Source organism: Ziziphus jujuba, chromosome 6 (genome assembly GCF_031755915.1).
Source record: "Ziziphus jujuba cultivar Dongzao chromosome 6, ASM3175591v1".
Lineage (NCBI taxonomy): Eukaryota > Viridiplantae > Streptophyta > Magnoliopsida > Rosales > Rhamnaceae > Ziziphus > Ziziphus jujuba.
This window is the reverse complement of record NC_083384.1, coordinates 28217293-28245254: the sequence shown is the minus strand read 5'-3', so window position 1 is coordinate 28245254 and position 27962 is coordinate 28217293. Positions and strand designations below refer to the sequence as shown.

The 27962-nt window shown below is 33.4% G+C and overlaps 5 protein-coding genes across 8 annotated transcripts; 2 read left to right on the top strand and 3 right to left on the bottom strand.

Moving 5' to 3' along the window:
- Positions 1-189: 189 nt before the first annotated feature.
- LOC107430178 (protein SGT1 homolog A) lies at positions 190-5020 on the bottom strand. Of its 2 annotated transcripts, none has more exons than XM_048464235.2 (10): positions 4629-5020; positions 4171-4240; positions 3623-3747; positions 2804-2945; positions 2263-2359; positions 2086-2151; positions 1417-1555; positions 1120-1202; positions 889-1008; positions 190-526 (listed from the first exon to the last, which is right to left on the bottom strand). In XM_048464235.2, exons 1-10 carry the CDS (start codon positions 4786-4788, stop codon positions 419-421), a joined length of 1110 nt encoding a protein of 369 aa, XP_048320192.1. In that variant the 5' UTR covers positions 4789-5020; the 3' UTR covers positions 190-418. The 2 variants fall into 2 exon arrangements, with proteins under 2 accessions (XP_048320192.1, XP_048320193.1); XM_048464236.2 differs by having other exon boundaries at positions 889-993; positions 4629-5019.
- A 1283-nt stretch (positions 5021-6303) lies between these two features.
- Positions 6304-15938, top strand: LOC107430195 (uncharacterized). Of its 3 annotated transcripts, none has more exons than XM_048463745.2 (9): positions 6308-6720; positions 7069-9777; positions 9863-9966; positions 10088-10157; positions 11118-11927; positions 12983-13185; positions 13861-13984; positions 14846-15052; positions 15336-15938. In XM_048463745.2, the coding sequence occupies exons 1-9, from the start codon at positions 6565-6567 to the stop codon at positions 15477-15479; spliced, it is 4527 nt and encodes a 1508-aa protein (XP_048319702.2). In that variant the 5' UTR covers positions 6308-6564; the 3' UTR covers positions 15480-15938. The 3 variants fall into 3 exon arrangements, with proteins under 3 accessions (XP_048319704.2, XP_048319702.2, XP_048319703.2); XM_048463746.2 differs by lacking the exon at positions 6308-6720 and having other exon boundaries at positions 7108-7320; positions 7421-9777; XM_048463747.2 differs by lacking the exons at positions 13861-13984; positions 14846-15052; positions 15336-15938 and having other exon boundaries at positions 6304-6720; positions 12975-13142.
- A 243-nt stretch (positions 15939-16181) lies between these two features.
- On the bottom strand, positions 16182-17417 carry LOC107430177 (probable WRKY transcription factor 24). The gene is made up of 2 exons (XM_048463748.2): positions 16826-17417; positions 16182-16693 (listed from the first exon to the last, which is right to left on the bottom strand). The coding sequence occupies exons 1-2, from the start codon at positions 17239-17241 to the stop codon at positions 16474-16476; spliced, it is 636 nt and encodes a 211-aa protein (XP_048319705.1). The 5' UTR covers positions 17242-17417; the 3' UTR covers positions 16182-16473.
- A 1774-nt stretch (positions 17418-19191) lies between these two features.
- LOC107430174 (endoglucanase) lies at positions 19192-22107 on the top strand. Its single transcript, XM_048464287.2, has 8 exons — positions 19192-19479; positions 19670-19882; positions 20061-20261; positions 20370-20447; positions 20530-20682; positions 20899-21007; positions 21103-21269; positions 21439-22107. Exons 1-8 carry the CDS (start codon positions 19228-19230, stop codon positions 21823-21825), a joined length of 1560 nt encoding a protein of 519 aa, XP_048320244.2. The 5' UTR covers positions 19192-19227; the 3' UTR covers positions 21826-22107.
- A 1203-nt stretch (positions 22108-23310) lies between these two features.
- On the bottom strand, positions 23311-24988 carry LOC107430173 (probable WRKY transcription factor 29). Its single transcript, XM_048464295.2, has 2 exons — positions 24411-24988; positions 23311-24149 (listed from the first exon to the last, which is right to left on the bottom strand). The coding sequence occupies exons 1-2, from the start codon at positions 24869-24871 to the stop codon at positions 23432-23434; spliced, it is 1179 nt and encodes a 392-aa protein (XP_048320252.2). The 5' UTR covers positions 24872-24988; the 3' UTR covers positions 23311-23431.
- Positions 24989-27962: the final 2974 nt, after the last annotated feature.

The window sequence follows — 27962 nt, the reverse complement described above, 5'->3', positions numbered from 1 at the left end:
TATTCCCTCTCTCAAGGCCTTATTGCCTTGACAACAGAAAATTCAACTTTTTATGACCCAAAAAAATGAAAGAAAATTGCCTATCCAATCAAATCAGTTGTCTGGTTTGAAAATTGGGGCCCCTTTTTTTGTTTTTTTTCTTTTTTGAAAATTGGGGACAAATTTTTGTTCAAAATTTGCACACGGATCTCTCACGCAAGCTACTTGATGGGATGATTAAGCTAAATATTGTAATTACAAATGAAAAAAAAAATAATAAAAAATATTCCTCGAAAGCACAAACTGTTCCGAGTCTTTCACACCTCGGGCAACAAAAAGAAAAGGAAAGAAATAGACATTTTGGGAACAAGGGACCTAAAAATAATGTTACTAATATAGCGTATCCATATAACTCAAAAGAAACAGACATCAAAAAGAGTTAATACTCCCATTTCCTCAGCTCCATACCTTCAGGAGGACTCCCTTCTACTTTCTTTGTACCCACTTCTTTCCAGTCCGTTGAAAGCACTGTCCCATTTGATTCCACCTGGAATATTACATCGATTTAGACATGGTTAGTTTTTAAAATAAAGAAAAAACAGCCAAACTTTGAACACAACAGACTACTATGATTTAGCAACATTGTAATTACTTCACAGTACAACTAGTTGTCATTTCCTATTTCATCCAAGCATGGTCAATGTGAGATTCTAATACTAGTAAAAGAATACATGGCAAAAAGAATGCATCAGAAATCATCGTTTCCCTCATCAGGAGTCTAAGATTCGACAGCTAGCGAGTAAGGGCCCAAACCCAGCCATGCGAGGAAACTACATTCAATGATGCTCGAATAAGAAGTTATCAAACTACAAATGCAAAAAGAATTACTGCAAATTATAAGTATCTTACAAAAGATTTGCTCATTGCTCTCCTCATGTCCTCATCGGCATTTTGGTATATGTCTCGAAATAGCTTGTTCAAAGCTGCATCACCATCTAACTTCTCTTCTTTTTCCTGAAAACCAACAACCTACCATGAGCTTTAATAATAAAATAATTATAGTGTGCCAGAATAGTGACTTAGGGTAATCTAATGCATATCAGAAAGTATTCAGTATAAATTGCTGGGTTTTCAACCAACCTCTTTCTTTACTTCGGCTTCCAACTTGTCCCAATCTCTTGATCTTGCCTTTGAAGATGGGTATGCAGGCCTATTGGATCCAACTGCAAAATAATAGATTGTGAATGATCATTTATATGAAAAGGAGTAACAGAGATATGTACTTATTTTCAAGGAGATATATCCATGCAAGACAAAGAAATTATGAAATTCAGTCCCAGCAAACATCTTCACTCACTATTACTGCATCTGAATTAAAGAACTCTGCAAGTGAGTAAACTTTTTGAAGAAAAACTAAAATAGAATCATGTTGCCTACCTGAAGGCAAATTAAGCTTTTGTTGAACTGTAATATCTTTTCTATATTCAAGAGATGCCCATTGAATGTCTTCCGCCTTCACTAGACGGATTTCAATTTTGGTAGACAATACTTGATATCTGCACTTATCTGGTATTATCTGTTTTCGACACAGAAAAACAAAGTTGCTAAGAATCTAAGACATGGAATCATAATTATGTTACATACTGTGCACTGGAATTGGCCAAGCAGACAATGTTGACTGATAATCTTTAGTGAAGGGAAAACCTTACATTCTAATCATCAATCGTTTAATAATCTGTATTTGTGGATTCAATTTATGAAAAGAATAGGAAAATATTTGATGAGACATCTAAAATGTGGTAGCTCTAAACATATGTGGAGGTCCAAGTTGTGCTAAAGGCATTATTAGTAATATACTTAAATTTGACTTGTCCACTTTATAAAAGAATTATACAAAGGAAAATGCTTATAAAAGAATTATACAAAGGAAAATGCAGGGAGAAAGATAATTATGGTACTTTAATTGGTCATTTAGACTAAGAGAAGATCTCTTGCCCTCGTTGATTACTATATCTGCAACTATTATGGAGAAATATTCAACTGTCCACGTGGTGAAAATCCGAAAAGACCTAAACAAGACAACGTGTACAATAGTTCATGCAATACCTTGGCAAATAATCGAGGTTGAAAATGGTAAGCATCTTCTCCAGGAATAGCTATTCCAACATTTAGCTGCAAGTAAATTACAATATCTAATAAAATATTCCGCAATATAGCTAGAGAGTCAAGTTAATATTTATAATGGAAAAAAATAACAAAACATTTTATTCAGGTTTAACATACAATCTGTTCCCCAAATTCAACAGTCACATTTATTGGTGGAACGCCCTTAGCAAATATTGTCACAACCACTTCATTTGGCTTCTGATAGTATTCATGTCTGTCCAATATCAATTGTATTAGTCAGATAACCATATAGTACAGAAAGTGATTCCAAAAAGAACAAGTAAAAATAATCCGCATATAAAAATTTAATCTAAATACGGTGTTTTATCTCGTACATCAACATTTGCATTATTAATTGATGCAAAAGGGAAGTGATTGATGAAGTTTATCTTGTGAGTGCAACTAACCCAGACCCCATAATAAACCAGTCTGTTTCTATGTGACAATCATATCTTGGGCTGGTGAAATGGAAAAATGAAAAAACAAACTTAACCCTAAAAATCGAAACAAAAATCACATATAATTGAATGCTTTTTTGTTTAACATTAGCAGAGGACAGTGAGATGTACTGTGTGTGCATACTAACGTTCATAAAATAACAGAAAGTCAAAAAGAGTAAGAAGTAAGCAGCAAGCTAGTTAAGGAATGCAGCAGTAACCTGTATTTTGGTCTGACAGTTGTGTCTATCTGATGAGATAAGTTGCATCCTTCCTTTGGTTCTTCAAGAGTTCCAACAGAGTCAGGTGCAGTAGTTGGTTGCTCATTTGATTTCAAAGTCTTATTCAGAGCATTTGTTTCCTCTTGAGAAAACACCCAAAGCCATAGTTGTCAAAATGTGTTTCATAATATTATCTTTTTTGAGAATAAAATGCGCTCTGCTCCGTAACATCACTTTTTAACCATAATATGCTATCTTTGTTATCTGTGTTCTAGGTGTCAACATAATTCCCAAAAAATCATTTTCCTAGACCCTGTATGATATACATTTTAAATGTAGATAACAGCATAAACCATTAAAGTAAACTATGGGCATCATTATTAGATCATAAAAGCCCAAAAAAATTCCCAAAAATCAAAATGTTCATTATCCAGTCATTAATATAATTTATAATGACATTATAATCTCCATCCTTTAATGTCAATAAATTTTCACTTCCTAAATATTTACTAAACAACATAGATTTACACTAAACTTAGTTTGTTTTACATAAATTTGTGCATTGCATTGCAATTCCCAATACATGTTAGATACATATTGTTTTCCATACATAACAATAAATATTGCATGTATTGTATCATGTAACGTACAATACAAACAACTATGCCCAAAACCCATCATACATGCAAAACAAAACTCTGTTATAGTGAAAACTTAGCGACAAATTTCAATCAACATTAACAATGGTAAAATGGCAAATTATATAAACCATCAGTAACCTAGCAAAGAATGTCCAGAATACAATATTGACAACTATACCTGCAATGCACTGATCACATTCACTAATCAAATTGGTGAACCTTGAATCTTTTGGTGCCAAAGAAGCTCCAAATTCAAGGGCTGCCTTAGCAGTAATATATTCTTCAAGCTTCAAGCAGGCAGTCCTTCAGTAAGAAATAACGTGCCAATCAATCAATCGCTGAAGTAAATTTGCATGAATTAAAACTTCAATATCACACAAACATATCCTCAATGGCAATCATAGAAAATATCTTTCAAGAATACTTGCCACAACAGATAAATTGACACAACAGCCTAACTAATGCATTAATCAAAAGAATAACATCATAAACCAAGCTTGTCAATGAACACTAGAAGGTAATGTTGCGAAAATAACCAAGCTTCTCAATGACCACTAGAAGGTATTATTGCGAAAGTCTAGGGTAGCATGTAGAATTCTATACAGACATACATCATGTACAAATATCAGTCCTTGCAATGAACTCGAACAAAAATCCCCTCCCAATGTAAACATTTCATCTTAACCAAGAAATCAAAAATTAATTGAAAGAGCAGAGCATACGCACCCTTTGCGAAGATACGCCTTAGCCATCGATGGGTCTATCTCAATTGCTTTATTTGCATCAGCAACAGCTTCTATTTGACCCAAAAATAAAAAAATAAAAAAATAAAAAAATCGTACGTTATCCCAACAAGCTAAATTAGCATATACACACAATAAGAAAAACAGGAATCCAAAGCACTCAATGAAATTCTCCACCACAGCGGTAGCGTGTATACATATAAGTGAATTTTATTAATGATTTATTAGTAAAACAAACTGAATTTTCCAGGACCTTCTGTTTGTCTCAATATAAAATTTACTTTTCTGCGCTCCGATGTATTAACTTCAATTAAAAAAAAAAAAAAAGAACTATTAACAAATTACACATTCCCAGCTCACGTAAACATGTTCAACTTCAACTTGAATGTGCTAATTATATATATATATATATATAATAAAAGTATATGAGTAATGGAATACCGGTGAAGTTGTGGAGTTTGATGTTGGCCTGAGCACGGTCAGCAAAAAGATCTGCACTTTTAGGGTTCAAGTCAATGGCTTTAGAGTAGAGATCGGCGGCGAGTTGGAAATTGTCGTCCACGAATGCTTCTTTGGCTTTCTCTGCGAGTTCGGTCGCCATCTTCAAGAGCTCTATGAAGGAAACAAATTACAGTAAAAGCAAGCGAATAAAACCGGTACAACTTTTGGTTTGGGTGTGTGAATATTTTGAGACCTAAGTCGTCGTCGTCGTCGTCGTCCACAGACGAAGAAACTGGCTTGGCCTTTCGAAGAACTCGTTTCGAATTAGAAACTAAAAACCCAAAAATAAACAATGGAAATAAAAATAGTGAGACCGGATGAGTTCTAGACGCTTCTATTCGCAAGTCACAGCATTTATATACAGAAAGTAATAGTTAATAACTACTTTGGTATTTATTTCCTCGTAGGAATTTGATAATTTCTACCCAAAAAAAAAAAAAACACAAAAAGAAAATAAAATGTAGAATTGGAATTTGATAACTATAATATGTTTCCTAATCTAATGTTATCAATAATCGATTAGGAATTTCTGCATGTTTTCACATTATAATAGAAACAAAGAATAATATCAAACTGTGATATAATATTAAGTAGGGTAAAACAAAATACAGATTTTTTTTTTTTAAGTAAAATCCAATGAAAATCTATCTATGTATATTATGTGATAATTTAATTTATTACATATTAGATTTTTAATATTAAAAATAAAAATAAATCTAAAAATTAATATTTCATTAAAAGGTGGGTTATTTAACCTATTAAATTATAAATATATAATAAATAACATATCGAACAATTCCATAAATCAAAGTCATGGTTCATTCGTTTAGATATACCAATTATTTCGAGTTTTCAGTTTGGTATTTTACAATTAAAGAAGAAAAAAATGATAACATAGTATAGTTTTATAGATTATATTATGGCAGATGGGTTTTGAAATAATATTTTGAAGAAGGATAAATCAAAAAATCATTTAAAAAAGTTTAGTAGCTTTTTTCTTTTTTTTTTCTTTTTATTTTTTGCTATTAGGTGTCAATTTCATTTATTTTATTTGATATTTGATTTAAATATAATTTAATATTTCTATTTTCAAAAATATCATCAACCATTTTTAGGTTTAAAAAAATTACTATCTTTCTCTTTTATTATTTTATTTCACCCATATATCTAAAAATAATATCATTTACATTTAGTGAAATGTTACTTATAACTTTTAAAATTTGAAAAATTAAATTGTAATTAATTAAAAATTTTGAAAAATAAATTGTAATTAGTTCAATTCTTTTAGATGAAATATTTCCACAATTTATTATATTAAAATAGTTTTAGATTTATTATCAAAAAATAATTTTAGATTTTTTAATAAAGGTACTGCATTAAAATAATTTTAGATGGTAAAAGAATTGGCATGTGATAATTATTTTTCTGCGGGGAAAGGAAAAATGTCAAAAACAAAAAATCATATCCCTATTTTTATAAACATTTTTTTTTCTCGTTCTTACTTAAAAAAACAAAGAGAGGGACACAATTCTCTTATGAAGTAGCAAAAAATCGTTTTAAACAATAATTCATAATTTTCAACTTTTATTTTATTTACATAATAGAGAGAGAGAGAGAGAGAGTTAAAAGAACCCGAAGTTCAATGGGTTTCAGCGAGCCCAGGGGTCCATAAAACAAAGCCCAAATAGGAAAGAGGTTTCTCTCCGGTTCGTTTCCCAGTTTTGCTCAATTACGCCACGTCACACTCCAACGAATCGCCTCTCTCCGCCACCGACTCGCCGTCTATTTCCGGGATATTTCTCTCTCTCTCTCTCTCTCTCTCTCTCTCTCTCTCGTTTCTGGATGTGAACCCGACTCACAACCGACTCACTGAGTCATGAAGTGCCGATCCGTCGCGTCAATTTGGTCAGGCACGCCTCATTCTCACCGAGTCACCGCCATCGCTGTGCTGACTCAGCCACCGACGCTCTACACCGGTGGATCCGATGGCTCCATCATCTGGTGGAACCTCTCGTTATCCGATTCCAACTCGGTAATTTTCATTCCCGCTCTTGAACTTAGTTGTCCATGCTTACAATCTTCCACTCCCCAATCTGATTGGTTACTGAGAAAATGCAGGAAAAATATGAAAAAAAAAAAAAAAAAGTTAACAGACAGAAATGCTTGAGCTGATAAACTGGGAGTGTCCGTTTTGATAGTTTAAAACTATAAACCCTATGCTTTTTCCGTTCTCATGTTTTCTTAGGCAAATTAAATACATTATAGTATGATTCTTATCTAATTCAATATCATTTAACCAGAATGTTTGAGTGAATAATGTTATTATGTTTCAAAAAGAATTTTTTTTTTTTTTTCCGCGTAACAAATTTTGTTGTAACAGGAAATTAAACCAGTAGCTTTGTTGTGTGGTCATGCTGCACCTATAGCAGAGCTTGGGATTTGTGATCCTGCTGTATATCCTGAAGGTGACAAAGCATACTCTTTAAGTAATACGGAAGAGAACTCTAGCTCTGGTAAATATGGTGCCTTAATCAGTGCTTGTACTGATGGCATGTTATGCGTGTGGAGCAGACGAAGTGGGCTTTGCAGGAGGAGAAGGAAATTACCCCCTTGGGTGGGAAGTCCATCCATGGTTAGGACACTGCCTTCGAATCCACGATATGTATGTATTGCCTGCTGTTTTGTTGATCATGTCCATTTGTCTGATCATCATTCTGTTGATTCTGTTGAAGGGAGTGAGGTGTCTGCAGATAGAGATTCTCAGCATAAGAAAGCACCACCCAAATGCACTGTGGTTATTGTTGACACTTATGCTCTTGCAATTGTCCAGACTGTTTTTCATGGGACTTTATCAATCGGGTCATTGAAATTTGTGGATGTGGTTTCATCAACCGATGACAAGGAGAAGGATCGCATAGTTATGGCTGATTCATTTGGTAGATTACAATTGATATCAGTATCAAAGAATCCTCAAAAATATAGGGAGGGTGGAACTGATTTGAATAAAAGTTCTTCTCATTTGGAAATGGCTGTTTGGGCAGAGGGTATGAGTGAAGGAGGAAAAGTTGTGTCAATTATAATTGGTGGGAATGTTATTGCTTTTTTGTTTAAAAGTCACTGCATATTTAGATTATTAGACAGTGGTACTACAATTGGAGAGATTTCTTTGATGAGCAGTATTTTTCACAAAGGAGATTCTAATGAATCACACATCGCAGGGGGAATGTTTGTTGAAAGTGAGCATGCTCGGGATATGTTGAATACCCAAGAACCCCATCAAATGTTTGCGAGAAAGTTTATCGTATGGAATAATAAAGGTCTTTCAATTGTTTACCTAATTTCATATTTAAAAGACATGTTCACATGTGAGCTTCTTTGTGAGATCCCTGCCTCCCCTCATCCCCTTGATATAAGACTATCTACTTTTTTCACTCCATTGGATCATTATATTCTTCGTATTGAATCATTTTGTTTTAATGATGAAGAACCTGTGCTGTGGAAACCTCTTATCACAATCTGGTCACCACATCAGAAACATGATGACACTGGAAAGTTGTCGCTAGAGTTTAGAATAAATGGAGTAGGCAATCCTTCTGTTGACTGGACTAGGTGTTCTACTTTGGTTCATAAAACTGAGGGTCCACATGGAGTGGCGACTGAGCTTTCTTCTTGGCATTGCTCTGTCCAAGGCTCAAAAAGTGCAAATGTTATGCTTACAGAAAATGACCCTGATAATTTTGTTAAGAAGGGAAAGATTGTTTCGTCTTCCATGGTTATTGCTGAGACTTTCTTTGCTCCTTATGGTGTTGTATATGGATTCTTTAATGGGGACATAGAGCTTCTGCGGTTTGATTTGTTTGAGGGGCTAGCTTCTCATGATGGAAGTCCGCGTCATGAGGCAAATTCACATGTATACTTTTCAGGGCACACTGGTGCTGTACTATGTTTGGCAGCACATCGCATGGTGGGTAATGCCAAAGGATGGAGTTTTAATCAGGTGTTGGTGTCAGGAAGCATGGATTGCACAGTTCGTATATGGGATCTTGACACTGGAAATGTCATTACAGTATTGCACCAGCATGTGGCCCCAGTGCACCAAATAATTCTTCCCCCTGCTCGTACTGAACGTCCTTGGAGTGACTGCTTTCTTTCTGTTGGGGATGACTCTTGTGTTGCTCTTGTGTCTCTCGAGACTCTACGAGTGGAAAGAATGTTTCCTGGACATCCTCTTTATCCTGCAAAAGTTGTATGGGATGGTGTAAGAGGTTATATTGCCTGTCTATGTCAAGACCATTCAGGAACATCTGATGCAGCTGATGTTTTATATCTTTGGGACGTAAAGACAGGTGCTCGAGAGAGGGTTCTTCGTGGAACCGCATCTCATTCAATGTTTGATAATTTTTGTAAAGGCATCAGCATGAATTCTGTTTCTGGCACCATACTGAATGAAAATACCTCACTTTCTTCATTATTTCTACCAACAATTGAAGATGGGAGCACTTCTCACTTTTATTTGAATAGTTTAGAAATATTGATGACTCCTTCGAATGTGGTTCGAAGCACTAGAGTTGATCCCATTACTTCCCAAGCACATGTGAGTAAAGGACATTCTGGAAAAATGTTTCCAACCACTCCATTGATACTTAAGAGGAAAAAGTATCCCATCAAATGCTTTTGTCCTTTTCCTGGAATTTCCACTCTTAATTTTGACCTTGCGCCATTAATGTTTCCTTACCAAAAGCATGATGCATTGACAAATCATAGTGATAAGCAAGAGAATAGCAAGGTCAAAGGACAGGGAAGTGAGACATCAAGTCCCCACCACATAAATACAGCTAATGGTTTTGATGTAAATGGGAACTCAACTGATGCTAGGAAAGAGCTTGATTGGATTAGGTCACTTGAAGAATGCTTACTTCGATTTAGCTTGTCATTTTTACACTTGTGGAATGTGGATTCTGAGCTCGATTACTTGCTTTTAACTGAGATGAAGCTGAAGAAACCAGAGAACTTCATTGTAGCTTCTGGTTTGCAAGGTGACAAAGGATCTTTGACATTGACGTTTCCTGATTTAAGTTCTGTTCTCGAGGTATTTTGATGAACTGAATTGAATGTTTTATGTTAATGTTCAGCTCTTTTAACTTTTTCCTGAAACATTGAAAACAACCTTTCAGCTTTGGAAAACATCATCAGAGTTTTCTGCAATGAGGTCTCTGACAATGGTATCTCTAGCCCAACGCATGATCAGCTTGTCACATTCCACTTCATCTGCCAGCAGGTAATTCCTATTTTATAATGCATATGAATTGAGCATTAGCTGGCTAATATGTTTTACTCCCTTGGAAGGTCCAGCTTTATCCTCATAGGTCTATATGTAACCTGATTTATATGTTTTGCAGCGCTTTAGCAGCATTCTATACCAGAAATTTCGCTGAAAAGTTTCCTGATATGAAGCCACCTTTGCTCCAGGTTTCTTCTTGTGCTTATACTTTTGTCATTTTTGAGTTCTGAACTTGGTTTATCTCAACCACTTATTCTAGGAAAGAAGTGACTAGTCCTAAATTAACCAAACTACTTTTCCATTCTTTTTGTTTTTTGCTGAAATGATGGTTTAGAGTTCTTAGTGGTAATGAAATTCAACTTGTAGAGTAATAGTCTTATTACTTGCCTTTGTTAAGTTACTATCATTCCCAAAAGTTTATTCCAATAGGAAGTGATTTACATGTGAGCACTCCCCCTAACATGTAGGCCCGCCCAATAAGAGACAAGAAGCAGCAGTCCTTACACCTATAGAACAATAAGTTACCATATGAGAACCACTAGGATTTGAACTCAAGACAAGGCTGGACCAAGCTCTAATACCATATTAAGCAAGAATCAATCCTGAAAGCTGTAGTTGTTAGGAAATATGCTCTTTATTATGGAAGTGGAATATGGTTCTAGGGATGCATATAAATACTGAAAGTCATCGTCTTTTTGATGCCTTCAATTTACTTAAGATATTGTTAATTGCTGACAAGATGTTGGAGAAAAAACAGTATTTGGCAGCTCTAAGATTTAGCGTATTCCAAAATTTCTATTAATTGCGAGCTAACCAAAATTAATGATAAGGGCATATGCAAAAGTCAAAGTTTCTTTTCGTATTAATTTAATGAAATTAGAAGCATGTCTTATCTAGTCTAGAATTACTAAGTATAGAGTCTTAAAGGAACGGTTTTATGATCACGTGCGGTAGATAGATAGAAGCTAGAAATCTGGTTCTGTGAGCTACATTTGTTAATTGTCACCTTCAGTTTTGTCAGTTGTCATATATGTTTCAGTGTCAAGCAACTCTCTGATGGTATTATAACGATTAGCTCAAAGTTGGTACTTGTTCAGTATATCAATTTGTTAATTTTTATGTTTATTTATTTTTCTCTGCTTTTACAGCTATTAGTGAGTTTTTGGCAAGATGAAAGTGAGCATATACGTATGGCTGCGCGCTCATTATTCCACTGTTCTGCTTCACGGGCAATTCCACAACCCCTATGCAGTCCAAAAGCTACTGATCTTGGAAATAGGAGCTCTGTAAGTGGACATGGAGAAAATAAACATGGAAATACTAATATAGAAGAAACATCTGCTAATGTGCCGCATTTTAACCAGTTGATAGAAACCAAATTGATACCTCAGGTTGAGGAATCAAACATACTATCCTGGTTAGAATCATATGAAATGCAAGATTGGATTTCTTGTGTTGGGGGAACAAGCCAAGATGCTATGACATCTCATATTATTGTAGCAGCAGCATTGGCTATTTGGTACCCTAGCCTTGTAAAGCCATGTCTTTATATGCTGGTTGTTCATCCATTAATGAAGTTGGTAATGGCCATGAATGAGAAGTATAGTGCCACTGCTGCTGAGCTCCTTGCAGAAGGCATGGAGAGTACATGGAAACCATGCATTGGTTCTGAAATACCTCGTTTGATAGGGGACATATTCTTCCAGGTAGAGTGTGTAAGCGGTCCATCTACCAGCTCAGCTGCACAAAATTCAGCTGTACCAGTTGCCATTCGGGAGACTTTGGTTGGGGTTCTTCTTCCAAGTTTAGCTATTGCTGATGTACCAGGTTTTTTGACTGTTGTTGAAAGCCAAATCTGGTCTACTGCATCTGATTCACCCGTTCACCTGGTATCCCTCATGACACTCATCAGGGTTGTGCGTAGTGCTCCAAGAAGCTTAGCTCTGTACCTTGATAAGGTTTGTACTTCCAGATTTAACTTTGCAACATATGCCATTGTCCCTTTATATAGGAGATTTTAAATAATAAAATCTTAAATAAACATGTTATTAGAATATCCACTTTGAGCATCATAAGGGAAATAATTAAGCCTAAGTTGTTAGTCACAAACTGTCATGCTGTATTGATAATCATTATCCGTGTGGGTTTCTTAGTATAAATATTGGTTGTATCAGTTGTAGATGTGATGTAGGACAGGTGGGGAAGGAAAGAGAATTGAAAATTGATAGATAGGGTTCTAGCATCTCACTAGAACAATTTTAGGAATCACTACTAAAAACCCTAGACATCACACCTAAGTTTGGTTTGCATCACACAAAAACAGAGAAATAATTCTCAGAAAAATACTTGTATTATTAATCAACTTCCAAAAGAATTACAAAGGCTCCTATTTATAATAAAAGCACCTAACAACATTAGGAAACTAAAAGTAAGATACCCTAATTAAATAAGGAAACTAAATAATTAAACTTCTTTAAAACATAAAGAAACTAAAAACCCTAATAAGCATAATAATATTAAAACCCTCGAAATCAAATAAACATCATAATATTAAAACCCTAAAAATCATAAAACCCTAGTAATTATAATCCTATGTGATCTTCATCGTTCTCCATCAAGATGTCATCTACTGTATTAAAGTAATTTATATATTTGAATCTGTAGTAGTTAAGGAAGTTCTTATCTAGCTTTACATAGTTGGTAATTATCTGCAATGATCTCTCTTTTCCAAAATACTTAAGTGAACCATGCTTCTTTATCTGGAACCTGGACAAGTCTTCTTTAAAGCTTCCTGTTTTCTGACTTGCAAATATAGTTGGAAAGAAATAGGAAATGGGGATAAAGGGATCTGCATTGTGGTGGCTCTTTGGTTTCTTTCGTTTTAACAGTTTCTTGTGCTGTTGAGTTATTTTACAATGGTTGTTTTCTTCCAAATTACCTATTATTTTAAAAAATTATTGTGGTTGAACATCTCAATGTGAAATTTTCATATGACGGTTGGACAGATTTGCAGGTTGTTAACTTTGTTTTACTGACAATGGATCCTAGCAACTCGGTCATGCGCAAGAATTGCTATCAAAGTTCAATGACAGCATTAAAGGAAATCGTACGTGTTTTCCCCATGGTAGCGCTGAATGACTCGTGGACCAGATTGGCTGTTGGGGATGTGATTGGAGAGATAAAGAATGCTAGCATTCAGGTTTATGACATGCAGAGGTATTACAAACAATGCACCTAGGAGTTGTACTTGTTTTATTTTAGATACAAAACACCTCTCTATTTCTGAAATTAGACACAGAGATCTCTTGAATTTTTATAAATTACAGATTTCTCTTTTGAATTTCATTTTATTATAATTCATCTTTTCTCTACATTCCATTTATATGTAAAAGTTTTTAAAATTTGTGTATGAGGGGGGATGGCTCAACAAAAATGAAATTTAAGGGGAGTCTAATTGGGGTTGGGTGGTCTTTGGTCACAATTCACAGATATCGTTCCATTATTTTTATGTAATCATGTGTGTGGAAATAAGAACCAGATTGAAGTTCGGGGTTGAAAATGGTCCTCTGACATGCATCACACTCATAGAAGGGAAATTCTACATGTCTGGTTAATAATTCAACAAGTAACTATTTGTTTCCTGCCAAGAAAAAAGAGTTTATTTAAACTTTGAACGTGCCACGTGGGCACTTATTGGGGATTATTTCTTCCCTTTCCAGGACTAGCATGCATTGCATTTTACATGTAAGCCAACGGGTTACATAGTTGAAGCTGTTTTTTTCCTGTTGGGGTTGGTTACTTCTCTTTTTTTGGTTTATGCATTTCTTAATTTTTACGTCTATTTTTGGGAATAGCTAATTCCATCTTGCATGCTTTTGTCTTCTAATGTAGTGTGATCAAGATAAAGGTCCTGGATGCAAGTGGACCTCCTGGACTTCCAACTTTGCTGGCACTGGAATCAGAAACAACAGTAGCCACAGCCATTTCAGCTTTGAGTTTTTCACCAGATGGAGAGGTACAGCTTCTTATACTCCAACTTTACTTGCTCATGTTTCTACATTATGATTTGGCTGAATAGGGTGAGAGGTTTTTATCCTGCCTTAAGTCAGTCAACCTGGATCTGCATGCCACCATAACAGGCAAAATCAGTCTGGAATCTAGACAAGAGGTTTTTTGCAAGTTCTCCGGTGATTTTAGTCATCTGATAGTCGGTTATTTTTTAGTAGTAAAAGTTTAAATCATATATAGTTAGGGTTCTGATTTAATAGTCTGAATTTACTTGCGCTAGCTTTCAGTTAGGTGCTTGTTTGAATCGGCTGAAGGCCTGGCCACATAAAGGGGGTATTAAGACCCTGTCCAAACCCCTAAGTAATGACACCCTAGAGACATTATTATCCATGCCTTTTAATGGAGGATCTCATGGCGGCTGTAAAGTTTCATTGCATGTTGCCTCTTGCATATAGTTTGGGAATTGGGACAGAAATTACTTCATTCCTGTGTTTCTATTCCAATTAGATCCTCTAGCAGCCTCTCTCACTCTCTTGCTTTCTCTTGGTCAAATTAGGAGGTTTAGCTTAATCTATACTTTGAGAATGTACCTGTAGGTTTCTTTTACCATCGAATTTAATTTATATTGTTATTAGATTCTACTTAAATTGAAGTCTAATAGTAATTGTATTTATTCTTTAATTCTTGACATGTCAGCAAAATTATACTCCTTTACGTACCTTTTTGCCAATATACCAGATTTGTTAAAGCCCTCTGAAACTCTATGCTAATATCATTTACAAGTGATGGCATTCTAATATTTCAATTTGTGTCTTTTTTTCCTTTTTTTTGGTTCTACCGTTGTCATTACTTGTTTTATTAAATGCAGGGGCTGTTGGCTTTCTCTGAGCATGGGTTAATGATCAGATGGTGGTCATTGGGATCTGTCTGGTGGGAGAAACTGAGTCGAAATTTAGCTCCTGTTCAGTGTACAAAATTGATCTTTGTTCAACCATGGGAAGGATTCTCACCAAATTCTTCTAGGTCGAGCATTATGGCAAGCATAATGGGGCATGATCGACAAGTCAATTTTCTGGTAATTCTCCTTTGTGTCTTGTGGTAGTATTATGGACATGAGTGATGCTCTTACAACCTATTCTGATATATTTTGACAAGTGTACTTTATTAGAAACAATGAAATTTTAACAAATAAGATATCATGCTTAATATTTTCGTATAATTTTATACTCCTTAACCGTATTTAGGATATTATAATGTCTTTGTATGCGTCCATCTGTTTCTGTGTAGTGTGTACTTTATAAGGAATGCTATAAATTTTCCTTTTCAAGCATAACAGGTTTTTTCATTCCTCATTGTAGGAGAATTCAAAAGGTTCAAGTCATGCAGACAGTTTGAAACTGTTGGTTCATAATCTTGACCTCTCCTATCGGTTAGAATGGGTTGGTCAACGAAAGGTACTTCTTACAAGGCATGGTCAAGAGTTAGGCACTTTTCAATTGTAAGCAATACAGTCTTGCAGATTCTGGTGGGACATACGATAGGAAGATTTTCCTTGAAAGTTCATGTTGGAAGTCTCCCATTGCTGCTCGTTGCTTGCCAATGGTCATTGTTTCAAAGAGAATAGTTCTTGAATAGAACCTTTTGCTGTATACTTGCATAGGACTTAATTATAGCCTTGGGTCTTCAATTTTGGTTTTAAGAACCTGGTGGGACGTTTCTGCTGGGTCAGAGATGATAAGGGTGTACTTGTAAGCATGCAAAATTTTCACGATAAATACAATATTGATATAGAACGACGAGCTGTAGAGACCAAGAAATATTCATTTGTTTGATTTTTTTTTTCTTTTTATTGGGTTCGGGTAGGGAAAGGGTACAACAATCTGGTGGATTCCTCTTTGGGTCTTGTGGATCTATGTACAGATTTGGGGGAATGATAGAGTTGCATGTTTTGTTTTCAAGAATGTTCCCAATTGTTATTGGTATGTGAACACATTATGCATCGATCTTTTCTTTGATATGGAAACAATAATTATAAGAAATAAATAATGGTCAGGCGAAAAAAGAATGCAAACATGGATGAATGATGTCTGAGAACTGCTGACAATTATGACATTAAAAAAAAAAAAAGAAAAAGCAAAAGAAACAAATAACATTATTTTTTATCAATGAAAGGACTTAAGATCAACCTGAGATTACAAATATGATTGCAGAAAAGTCAAAGAGGGGGGTTAACGTTGACGGGTCATATTCTATATACCAAGATATTTGACAAATATTTTGTCCATTACAAATCATGAGGACAAATACTTATGAATTCCAAATGCTTGTACAAATGTTGAAGATAAATACCTATGACTTCCAAATGCTTTTAACCCTTGGATGTATCCAATGAAAGGTCAAGATAATTTATCAAATATCTTGGTACATTGAATGCTCCCAATGTTCAATAGTATACCTATTTTCCCATGATTAGTTTTGTACAATGTATTGATGATGTTAAAGTTGTTGTCCATGACATGAATGGACTGGCTCTAAGTGTTGGAATCTGGATAGGAATTGCAATTGCTTGAGAAGTGGGGTTAAGCTCTCCATCAATTTTTCACAAGGATGGTTGTGAATCCCCTCATATGTTGTCACTACAATGCTGGAGTCTTTCGACAGGCGTTGGATCTGTTTCTTCACATTGCATGTATGATGGCAACAACGATAGTAGCTCCTTAATTAATTTTGTTGACACATTTAAAAAAAAAAAAAAAAAAAAGGTCAGAATAACATTATTGCCATGGAGAAGCTCACTGGTGAAAAAAAAAAAAACAAAAAAAACAAAAAACAAAAACGATATATATACCTTGGGTTGTTGTTCTTCTTCACAGACTTCTGTCCATATTTCCTCCACCGGTACCCATCATCGAGAATATCATCAGCACTCCTAGTATGAAATGCGATTCTTGGTGGGATTGCCTTCTTTGTACTTCTGGTAACTTTTTCTTTGTTTTTATTGCCATGATTTTCTCCTTTATTTTCACTTTTAGCCTTGATGGATACAATTGGCGATGATGGAGCTGGGTTTTGGTCATCATATTTGGTAGAGCCACAAAGGAGACTTATCCAGTCTATATCTGAATTAGCTATTTGATCAGATTCTTGTGTGAGCTGGTGGAGTGGATCAGATAGAAGATTCATTGAGGTTGATGGTACTAATGGAAGTGTGATGTCTGGTATGAAAGAACTTGGCAATAGATCAGGTTGAATTTCTTCATCCATATTGTGTGTGTGTGTGTGTGTGTGTGTGTGTATGTGTATATATAGAATACTAATGCATTAATATCGATAAGATTAATTTCCTGGAGAATTTATGTTAGGAATTCCAAGATGGTATTGGAAGGTAAAAGAAGTTGGTCAGCCGCAGTCCCATGCAGAGAAGAAATCCTCTGGAAATTTCCTAGAGGGAAGCTAATCCTATAGATAGCTTAAGGCCAATGACATTAGTATATATATAGCCAACTAATTTTCACCTAATCAACTTTGTTGAACTGCCTTGTAGCGAAGTGCCATTACCATAAAAGCTTCTCTCTTTCTCTCACAAGCATGATATACAGATAATATATATATATATATATATATAATTGGGTTGTACATGGTGTCTAAGTAGAGGGTTACGTAATTTTGTTAAAGGAGTCTCTTGTATTTTGGGCTAAACCTTTTAGTATTATTGTTGTGGTAGTTTAGAATATCTTCATCTACTTAGCTTAATTTTGAAGTCTTTTACCCTGTCAAAAGGGCTGCACATTAAGATATGCAAAATGGAACATGAAAATTCCATATATATATATATATATATATATATATTTATACTTTTGGTGTAAAACTAATTATCAAAATTGTAACCGTCTTAGGTGCCAGATAAAAGTAAAATATAAATATGTTATACTATCAAATATAACATATATATATATATATATATATAAACAATTATAGGGAGAGTAAAATTTACGAGAAGATAACCTATAAACCGATCAACAAGAAACTATAAACAACGAACTTGAAACAACATTCCAATCAGCTGAACCCATTCTACATGTATTCAGAATATTAGGGGGGGAAAAAAAAAAAAGGAATACAACCGTCGTCCAAGTAGTTGGGGATATATATGCACCTTGAACAGTATATGAGTTTCTTTGTAGTACTCCAAGATACGTTTCTGTGAATATTATTCCCTGTTTAATTAAGATTACATATTTTGTTTATCATATAGATTTTGCGGCTATTGTTTCAACTGCACTTTGCATACAATTGGTAGAGTTGATTATTTCTTTTTTCTTTTTTTCTTTTTAATTAAAAAGAGACAATTGTGCTTTAATATTTTTAATTTGTAGATTTGTGATTTATACCTTTAATTTTCAAAAATCGAGATTTATATTTTCAATTTTTCGATTTTATTATAGAGTTGTCAATCTCCAAATTGGCCAAACAAATAGATAACAGTATCATCTAGAGACTTGCTATAGAATTTGTGAGAAAAGATATTACACTATTGATTAATAAAAACAAAACAGATATTTAGACAAAATTTTTACAAATTTATTTGGTAAAATTGGAAATTGGAACATTTTGTAACAAATTTAAAATTGAGGGTATAAACTGCTACTTTTGAAAATTGAAAGCATAAATTTTAAAATTTTAAAAGTTGAAAATATCAAATTGTAATTAACCTCAAAAATAGAAAAGTTGTTTGTCACTTTCAAACTTAATTACTTTGTCTTCAAAACTAGAGAGATTCTATTTTTTTTTTTTTGGGTAGTAAATCATGTTGTTTATAGAAATGCAAAACATAGAAATGTTGTGTATTCTTTGTCGTAAAATATTAACGAATGAATAATATATGAGGAGAAAATGTCATGAAACTTTGTAATCATAATATTTCTCTCAATTGCTCCTAATTATGACGTTGAGGAGTGGGTATGAGTACCCAAAATTCCATCATACTTGTAAACTCAGAGACTCACCTACTGATTTCCTTGCTATCTATACCCTTTCACGCGACCTCCATTCCTAATTGGCGTCACCCTCATGCATGCCTACCTCTTCAAATTTTAAAAAAGAAAACAAAAAAAGTTCTAACCATTTTGGTTGGTAGCCACACAAATTTAATGAAGTATGAGAATCATTCTTCGTGTCACTATAAATTTCAATACAGATTTCCATGGAAGCAAGGTTCAGTAAATATATATATATATACATACATAAAGTATGGCAAACAATATTAATGGAGTTGTACCGTGGAGTGCTATTTTAGTGTTTTGGTGTGTATTTGTTAATGGTGTTAAAGGGGAAGCCAAGGATGACAATAAATTGTTGTCCTTATCTTGTAATTTTGATTATAAAGATGCACTTGCCAAAGCCATTTTATTCTTTGAAGGACAACGCTCCGGTAAGTTGCCAGCCGACCAGCGAGTCAAGTGGAGGGGAAACTCTGCACTCTATGATGGCAAGCCTGAAAATGTACCCCGTGTATCATTATTGATGATTTTTTGATAGTTGATTTTGAATTGAATTTTAGACATTGACAATTAATAAATTAAAGTAAAAATTAAAAATTATAAACTACATATATAAATATATATATATATATAATTCACATCTTAATTAACTTAGATATATAAACATAGGATATATTTGTGATTTTTGGCAGGTGAATTTGGTAGGAGGATATTATGATGCAGGAGACAATGTGAAATTTGGTTGGCCTATGGCATTTACAGTGAGCTTGTTAAGCTGGGCTGCTCTTGAATACCAAAACGACATATCTTCGGCTAATCAGCTAGAATTCCTCCACAAAGCAATCCGCTGGGGCACTGACTTCATTCTATCAGCTCACTCTTCTCCCACCACATTCTATACTCAGGTCCTTTTATCAATTTTCTATATAATTTCTTGTCCCAAAATTAATTAATTAAAACTATATATTAATATGAACACCCTTTTGCATGCTTCATTACATAAATTATATATACCAAAAAAAAAATATATATATATATATATATATATATATATCTAGACCAGTATTTGATTTTTGTATGTAGGTAGGAGATGGAAATGCAGATCATGAATGTTGGGAGCGTCCGGAAGATATGGACACGCCACGAACACTCTACAAAATAACTTGTGATTGTCCTGGAACGGAGGCTGCGGCTGAGGCCTCGGCTGCTCTATCTGCTGCTTCTCTTGCGTTTAAAGGGGTTGATTATGACTACTCTGCAAGCCTACTAAGCAACTCGCACTCGGTTAGAGACCAATATCGATATCAAGCATAATTAATCTATAGTTTATGTTTGATGATCAAAATAATGCAATCTTAATCTAACCTTGAGAAGCTTTAATAATTATACCAGCTGTTCGAGCTTGCAGACAATTATAGAGGATCTTTCAAAGCTTCTTGTCCTTTCTACTGCTCATACTCTGGCTATCAGGTCTACAAACTAATTGAAATTTGTAAAGGTATATAATTAATTATCTATTTTAGCTTAATAATGGAGCTTTTAATGAACTAAGGACGAGTTGTTATGGGCTGCGGCTTGGCTGTATAAAGCAAGTGGAAATTACAAGTATTTGACTTATGTCTCAAGTAACCAAGGGTGGAGTCAGGCAGTGACTGAGTTCAGCTGGGATAACAAATTTGTTGGAGCTCAGACATTACTTTTGAAGGTAAATTAATTAAAACTTCCTTTTGAAGGTAAATTAAATAAAACTTTTATTTTTAATTATTATAATTTTTTGATATTGAAGAAGAGAATTCAAACTTTAAATCGTTATCTGAGAAAATGATAGCTTTATCATTAAGCCGTCTCACAGAAACTAATTGATTTTTTATCAAATCGTAAAGAATTTCTACATAAAATTAATTTAGATATTCTGTTTCAGGAATTTTATAAAGGAAACAAGAATTTAAACAGATATAAAATTGATATTGAGTCGTTTATATGTGCGGTGATGCCAGGAAGCAGCACCTCCCAGATTAAAACAACCCCAGGTGAGCATTTTATAAATTAATGGCTGCATATTCTAACTGTTTTTTAAGGATAAAAATGGATAGGCTGAGTATGGAGTTTGTTAATTAATTTGCAGGTGGACTTCTTTATTATAGAGACAATAACAATTTGCAGTATGTCACAAGCTCTGCTATGGTGCTATTTATATACTCCAACACCTTAAATGCAGCTCATGTTGATGGAGTTAAATGTGGCTCTGCTCATTTCTCTGCCTCTCACATTATGGCCTTTGCAAAATCACAGGTCCTAAGACATACTTAAAACATAAATGGCCAGAGCCCCTTAGAAAATGATTCAGTAGAAAATGCTTTTATGAAAACTATTAAAAACACTTATTTTAAAAATACCTTTCGATGTATCTTTTATAATTACAAAAATTATGGATCATATCAATATGTATATATTTTTGCAGGTGGATTATATACTAGGAAAGAATCCAATGAAAATTTCATACATGGTGGGGTTTGGGGATAGATACCCTATGCAGTTGCACCACAGAGGTTCATCAATTCCTTCAAAAAAAGCTCACCCATCTAAGATTGGATGCAATGAAGGATATTCAAGCTACTTTTCTTCATCAAAACCAAATCCAAATATTCATATAGGTGCTCTTGTTGGGGGTCCCAATTCTGATGACCGGTTCAATGACGTCAGATCCGACTATTCGCACTCCGAACCGACCACCTATATGAATGCGGCTTTTGTTGGTTCCGTCGCCGCTTTATTAATGACTCCAGCCAAAGAGTCTGCCACGTTGCAATTGCATATCAATTCCACTACCACGCTTCCTCTTTTCTGACGCCAAATCTAATTATCGCGACGAAAATTAGGATTTTACCTTGTGCCGCTAAAAGACTTTTTTTTTTTTTTAATTTTTCTGAAAGTGATAATTATTAACTATAATCAACTGGTGCAGAACTCACCTAAAATATGTAGCATATATATATATATATACGGTCTCTAAGACTCTGTCTTAATATGTGTAATAATAATATAAAAAAACCCTTAAGATGTGTAATATATTGATCAAATAATTATGCTAGAACAGTCAATTAAGTTTTCTAAAATTCAGAGAAATTTGGATATATATATATATATGTGTATGATATTGTATTTGGATCCCACATTTGTAACTGTCCTTGCATGTGAATTTATATTATCAACTAAACCTATATATATATATATATATGTACTAGAGATCATATTTTATCAATTAATTTGATATATAAACTTGGTGTTTTTGAATACTTCCATATTATATTAAAAAAATAATAATAATACTCATGATGTGGAGCATTATCGAACGCAAGGATGAATTGGCATATGTTGAATTTTGAATTGGTCTTCTCAAAATGAATAAGATAAAAGTTTGTAAATATCCAGGAATATTCCTACCCAAAAAAATCAGCTTTTGGATCTAACTCAGAGGAATTTATGGGTACTGTAGGACAAATGCTAAAGCTATATTGATATTAATGCTAGAGCTAGCTATATCATAATAGCAGTTAATTAGCGTTAGCAAAAAAAAATAAAAAAAAATAAAATTTATCAACCGTTATAGCTTATTCAATTTTAATTACATATATGAATCATTATAGGCTCGACTCCCATAAACTTGAGTTTTTGAAAGAACTAATGCTTTAACATCGTATCAGAGCACTGCTTTAATTCTATGAGTAACTGAACCTGTATGTATAATTGCCATTCCAACTGAGCAGGTCCCAGGTTTCAACTCATGTAACTATTAGAAGATATATATTCAACAGCCTAATAATTAAGCTACAAAGAAAAAGTTTATTTATTTATTTATTTTTTGATAAAAAGAAAAAGTTTATTATTGGAACTATAGAGTCAAATTAAGGATATAAAACGAGTGTGAATTCCTGTTGAAAATTAAATATATAAATGGCTGTCATTTTCATTTTAAACAGTTGTTTTGTACGGGATTGGACTGGCAGCGAAGTGGGATTGGGTTTTAGAACTGTAGTCCCACTCATAACTCATAAAAGATTCCAAGGAAAAAAAATTAATAAATCCAAGTTGATAAATAAACCAAATATAGTTATACCAATTATTGAAAAATGAGACGCATGATGTTATATCCTAATTCTTATTTAAATAATCAAAATCAGTGATGAGATTACTTACACGTTACACCTAATTAATCATCTACATGATAATATTGGAAAATCTTAGCAAACGAATTTATATATCAAAAGTCTAACAAAACTGAACAATTTCTATCACTATTGATCTTAATTTTTATTTACACCATGCACGCACCTTCCTGATCCTGTTTCCATATTATTCATGTGAAGTTAAACTCTACATTTGATATCAAAAACAAAAACTCTCATCAGAAATCAAACAAAACAAAGACTAATAATACATATATATAACATAGACTATTCTTCATCATCTTCTTCTTCTTCTTCTGCTTCGTTTAGAAACCGATCTAAATTTGATAATCCCCATGTTGAATAGTCTTCACTATTGCTGTTTAGTGAATCATCTAGAGAGCTTAATTTTGCAGGCTGATCAAGAAACCAAGCATCAACGAACCCATCTGAGAAAAACTGATCATCCAGAAATCTACTATCCATGTCTGGTTCTAATGAGGTTTGTTTATTATCAACAAAATCCTCTGATGATGAGCTTGGAATCGTTCCTTCATGGCTTAACATCATATCCATCATCTCAATCTCATTCCTCTCGATCTCAACGTCAACAACTTGTTCCTGTTCTTCCTCCTTTTTAACCCTCACAGTTTGAACAAGCTCATCATCTTCAATGGATTCCACCAAACAAGAATTCTTTTTGTCGCTTTTGTGTTTGGATGATGCTGGGAATTTGCTTCTGCTGCTTCCGGAAAGCGAGTTTCGACGAACCGGATGAGCGTGGATGTGTTCCGCAGTGTAGGTTATGATGAAGATTTCGGGATTAGAAGAGCTTCTTTCAACCTGTTTTCTTGCCGGACAACCTTTTGAGCTGCTACACCTGTAATAGCTTCTTGGATGTGGAGATCCCTTTATTGGTTTCTGTCCATATTTTCTCCATGCCCACATATCCGAGCTTAAACCATCTTCTTTAACCTCTTTCACCACTCTCTTCTGCTGGTTTTTTCTGCCAAAAAAAAAAAAAAATCAACAACAAAATGGAAAAAAAAAAAAAATTGTAAGAATAACATATTGAAAAACAGCCCTAATTAATTAATTAAGTTGTTTCAAATATAATCATATATCTAACTAAGAAATGATTCTCTTATCTTAAAATCCTGAACAGAAATTTTTCCAGAATCATCCCACTATCCGCACTTTATTCCCGGTAATAGGATAATCCTTGGACAAAAGAAAAGAGAATTTTCATATCTAACCAAGTACTGACCTTCTCTTATGTTTAATTACAGAATCTTTCATGTCTTTCGGCTTCTTCTCCGGTAATTCGACCTCTTTAGGAACATCCATAAGGGAGGTTACAACGGTTGGAGAGGAAATCAAAGGGTGCAAAGCAGGAGGACAAAAGGGTTTATAAAGTTGTTCAAGTTCATCTAAAGCAGTTGTGGTTTCAAAAAGATGAGGAAAAGAGTGAAATATATCATCTTCTGGATTGCGAAAAGGAAGAAGATTACAACAAGGTGATGATGATGATGATGAAGAAGAAGAAGTAAAAGATTCCATGAACACAGAACTGGTAGGAGCTCCAAGAGTACTAGTGGTGCAACATCCTTTTACCACAGATTGCAAGTCCCAGTTCTCCATTGAAAGAGAGACAGAGAGACAGAGCTGACTTTCAAATTGTTTAATAAAGAGATAATAATGGAAGAAATTCAAAGGGCTTGTTTGCATATATAGATAGTATGAGGATAGAGATTAACATGATTTGCAACTGGTTTGTGAACTCAGTGCGCCCAATTCCTTTTGCAAACCCCCAATTTGCAAATTTTCATTTAGTTGACTTTGATAAAAAAGTCAGAGGGGTTTAAATCAATAAACAAGTGGCAAATTGATACTCTCAGAAATTGTGTACTCGCTTATATAACTTGACAGCTGTCTATGCTTTAATTGGCGACCATTTCGACTTTCCTGTTGGAGGATGCGAGAGTAGCTTAAAATTGCGAGTAGGTTTTCGAATTCATAACTTTCTTTTTTTAAAATTTTTTTTAGTTCTTTGGTCATCACAGTCATCTATATTTTAAAGACCAGAAATTTGGAATTTTTTGGATTGAATCTCCACGCTCACTTTTATTTCGTCTGTCGGCCGCATGAGTTTGATAAAAATGGCACAATCTCTGTCACTTGGGTCAAATATTTATGCCGATATTAGCGTCCAAAAAAACATTATTTTATTAATCTCTTTTTCTTCGACATGGCTCGTTTAAAATAAGAGTTTGGTAACAGTATTATCTATCTATCTTCCTTTCTAATTTTTTGCCTTTTTGTGGTTTTCGTTGGAAGGTTTATTTAAAGAATTAAAAGACAAAAATTTTGAACAAATTCCCAAGGGAAAATACCATGAAATTATTTAACGAGACTTTTTGATCATGTTTCGTATCAAAATAAGGAATATTATATCACATTCATGTGTATGGTAAGGGGATTTTAGAAACTTTTGTCACAAATTTAATTGTCATGGGCTTATGGTACCGACTATATCCATTTGTCACGTATATCTTGCTTCTGATTCGTATAGAGATTTTATTGGTCCCTCTCTCTCTCTCTCGTTCCCCTTCTTTTACTTCAATCCCTACCACAGGGAGTAGAATCGCTAGCTAGCTAGCTATAAGCCTGTAAATCCTCCTAATTTCTCAGTACTTTCATTAATGTTTTCGTGAAAAATGGGTAATTTCTTATTAATTAAAATATACGTAAAATATTTCATACAAATGTAGCTAATAGTTCTTCAAAATAATAATTAAAGAAAGCTAGTTTTTCAAGATCTAGCCATAGAACTTAGAGAGTCGAGTGGTGAACAGGAAGAAATTCCATGGTCAAAAGAGAAGAAAAGGTCAGTCACCGGCTTGCCAACTTGCAAGGGGGTCGTGGTATACTAATTATATATCACTATATATAATTTTTTTTTCTTTTTCTTGGGCTTTTCAATCCTTCTTTAACGCGTTAAAATTATTTGAATATGTATCCTGTCACATATTGGCCTGTAATATATCTAGGCTCTATCGCTTTAAGAGAAAATTATTATTATTATACATACATATATATATATATATATATATATATGCAAATTGAGTATCAATATTCATAGAAGCATGAGCTACAAAAATGAGCTGAAAGTGATGTCATAAGGAAGAATATGTGTATATACATACAATATTAATATAATATAATATTAATGTTACGTGAAATGAAGGGAAAGCCCAAGAAAGTACAGAATTTCTTACCTTGCAAAATGACTTTTAGGACCACATGTGACCATGCCCTCCACCATCACCACCACCTCCACTACCACCACGAAGTCATTTTTAAAAAATCTTCTTTATTTTTTTGAATCTTTTCCCTACTAACCATAGAGTGTAGGCCACTATAGAGGGTTCGGAAATTGCTATAGAGGGATTGGAAATTGCTTGAAAGCTCTCTCTCTCTCTCTCTCTGCGCTGGGTTTTGAACTTGGGGTTAGGGATTAGGGACCTTACACTGAACTACGCGGATTGAAGACTTGGTAAACCAAGTTACATATGGAGTCTTCTATGCCAGCTATATATATATAATTATTACCTTAAAGTTATATAGGTTGCCCCTCTATATCATGTAGGTTTATCTTATAATATATTTAAAAAAAAATGCTATTTGTTACCTAGTAATCTTCGTTCATAAAATTCATATTAACATGTTAATTATTAGTAGAGTTGTATTAAAGATTTATTTTTCTATAAATTTTTAATATATAAATTTAAAACTGATTTAAATGGATCCAATTTTGATACATAAGCATGGATCTTGATGAACATATAGAAATGCATCATTATAAAAATGAATTAAAGAAAGCTAATCATTTACATGCGTGTTAATGTCATTTATAATTGTAATAATTAATGGTAACTTGATCATATATTTTGATTTTATTAAGCCAGAGATTTGTCTACAGTTGGAAGATCTAAGAAAATGATTCCCTCGAAGAAAGTGCACGCATCTTAATTGATTTTGCAAAGTTATATAATTGAAAACTTTTGTAGCAATATGCACTATAGGGACAAATACATTGTATCAACCTTGCACACTAAAAGATATAGTTGCTAGTGATGACGCAATACTTCTAATTAAGGACGAGATCCATGTGAAGCGGATGTGGAAGTTTCCTTTTTGGTGATGGCATAGAAATGTATATATATATATATATATATATATGAAAAATGCTAGTTTGTTATTATTGTTCAACAATTAATAACAGTGGAATATACATATTAAATAATAATTTAAATAATTACTATTAAAAATTTATTTTTAAATTTTTATAATAAAAAATAACAAAATTAAATATTTCAATTAAAATTTATCATATAAATGATTATGTCAATAATAACAAATAACAAAACTATATATGTATATATATTAAAAGAGAGTTATCTATTTTTAATTAATAATTTAATATTAAAATTTTTGATAGATAAATAATAATTTTTAAGATTTTACATCATAATTAAGTATTCAATATAAGATGAAAATTATTTTTCTAATACATTAAAACTATAAATGATGAGAATTATTTTTCTAATAGATTAAAACTATATATATATATATATTAAAAGTGTTTATATTTATGTTCATAATACCAAGTGTATTTATATTTATGTTTATATACTAGAGTCATCAAATTTATTTGTTGAATTTTGGATATTTAATAATGTAACATTATGTTACAATAAGACTTTTCCATAATGATATTTTATCTAGCAATAGCATCCATGTAATTATGGAAAAATTA

Coding starts and splice junctions, on each gene's coding strand:
- LOC107430178 (XM_048464235.2), bottom strand. CDS start 4,788: ATGGCGACCGAACTCGCAGAGAAAGCCAAAGAAGCATTCGTGGACGAC. Junction 1,009..1,119: donor AAGCCGAAGTAAAGAAAGAG/GTTGGTTGAAAA, acceptor AGCTCATGGTAG/GTTGTTGGTTTTCAGGAAAA. Junction 527..888: donor GAGCAATGAGCAAATCTTTT/GTAAGATACTTA, acceptor GTAATATTCCAG/GTGGAATCAAATGGGACAGT.
- LOC107430195 (XM_048463745.2), top strand. CDS start 6,565: ATGAAGTGCCGATCCGTCGCGTCAATTTGGTCAGGCACGCCTCATTCT. Junction 9,778..9,862: donor ATTTAAGTTCTGTTCTCGAG/GTATTTTGATGA, acceptor ACAACCTTTCAG/CTTTGGAAAACATCATCAGA. Junction 11,928..12,982: donor TAGCTCTGTACCTTGATAAG/GTTTGTACTTCC, acceptor ACAGATTTGCAG/GTTGTTAACTTTGTTTTACT.
- LOC107430177 (XM_048463748.2), bottom strand. CDS start 17,241: ATGGATGAAGAAATTCAACCTGATCTATTGCCAAGTTCTTTCATACCA. Junction 16,694..16,825: donor AAGAAGAACAACAACCCAAG/GTATATATATCG, acceptor AAATTAATTAAG/GAGCTACTATCGTTGTTGCC.
- LOC107430174 (XM_048464287.2), top strand. CDS start 19,228: ATGGCAAACAATATTAATGGAGTTGTACCGTGGAGTGCTATTTTAGTG. Junction 19,480..19,669: donor ATGATGGCAAGCCTGAAAAT/GTACCCCGTGTA, acceptor GATTTTTGGCAG/GTGAATTTGGTAGGAGGATA. Junction 21,270..21,438: donor TGGCCTTTGCAAAATCACAG/GTCCTAAGACAT, acceptor ATATTTTTGCAG/GTGGATTATATACTAGGAAA.
- LOC107430173 (XM_048464295.2), bottom strand. CDS start 24,871: ATGCAAACAAGCCCTTTGAATTTCTTCCATTATTATCTCTTTATTAAA. Junction 24,150..24,410: donor GTAATTAAACATAAGAGAAG/GTCAGTACTTGG, acceptor TTTTTTTGGCAG/AAAAAACCAGCAGAAGAGAG.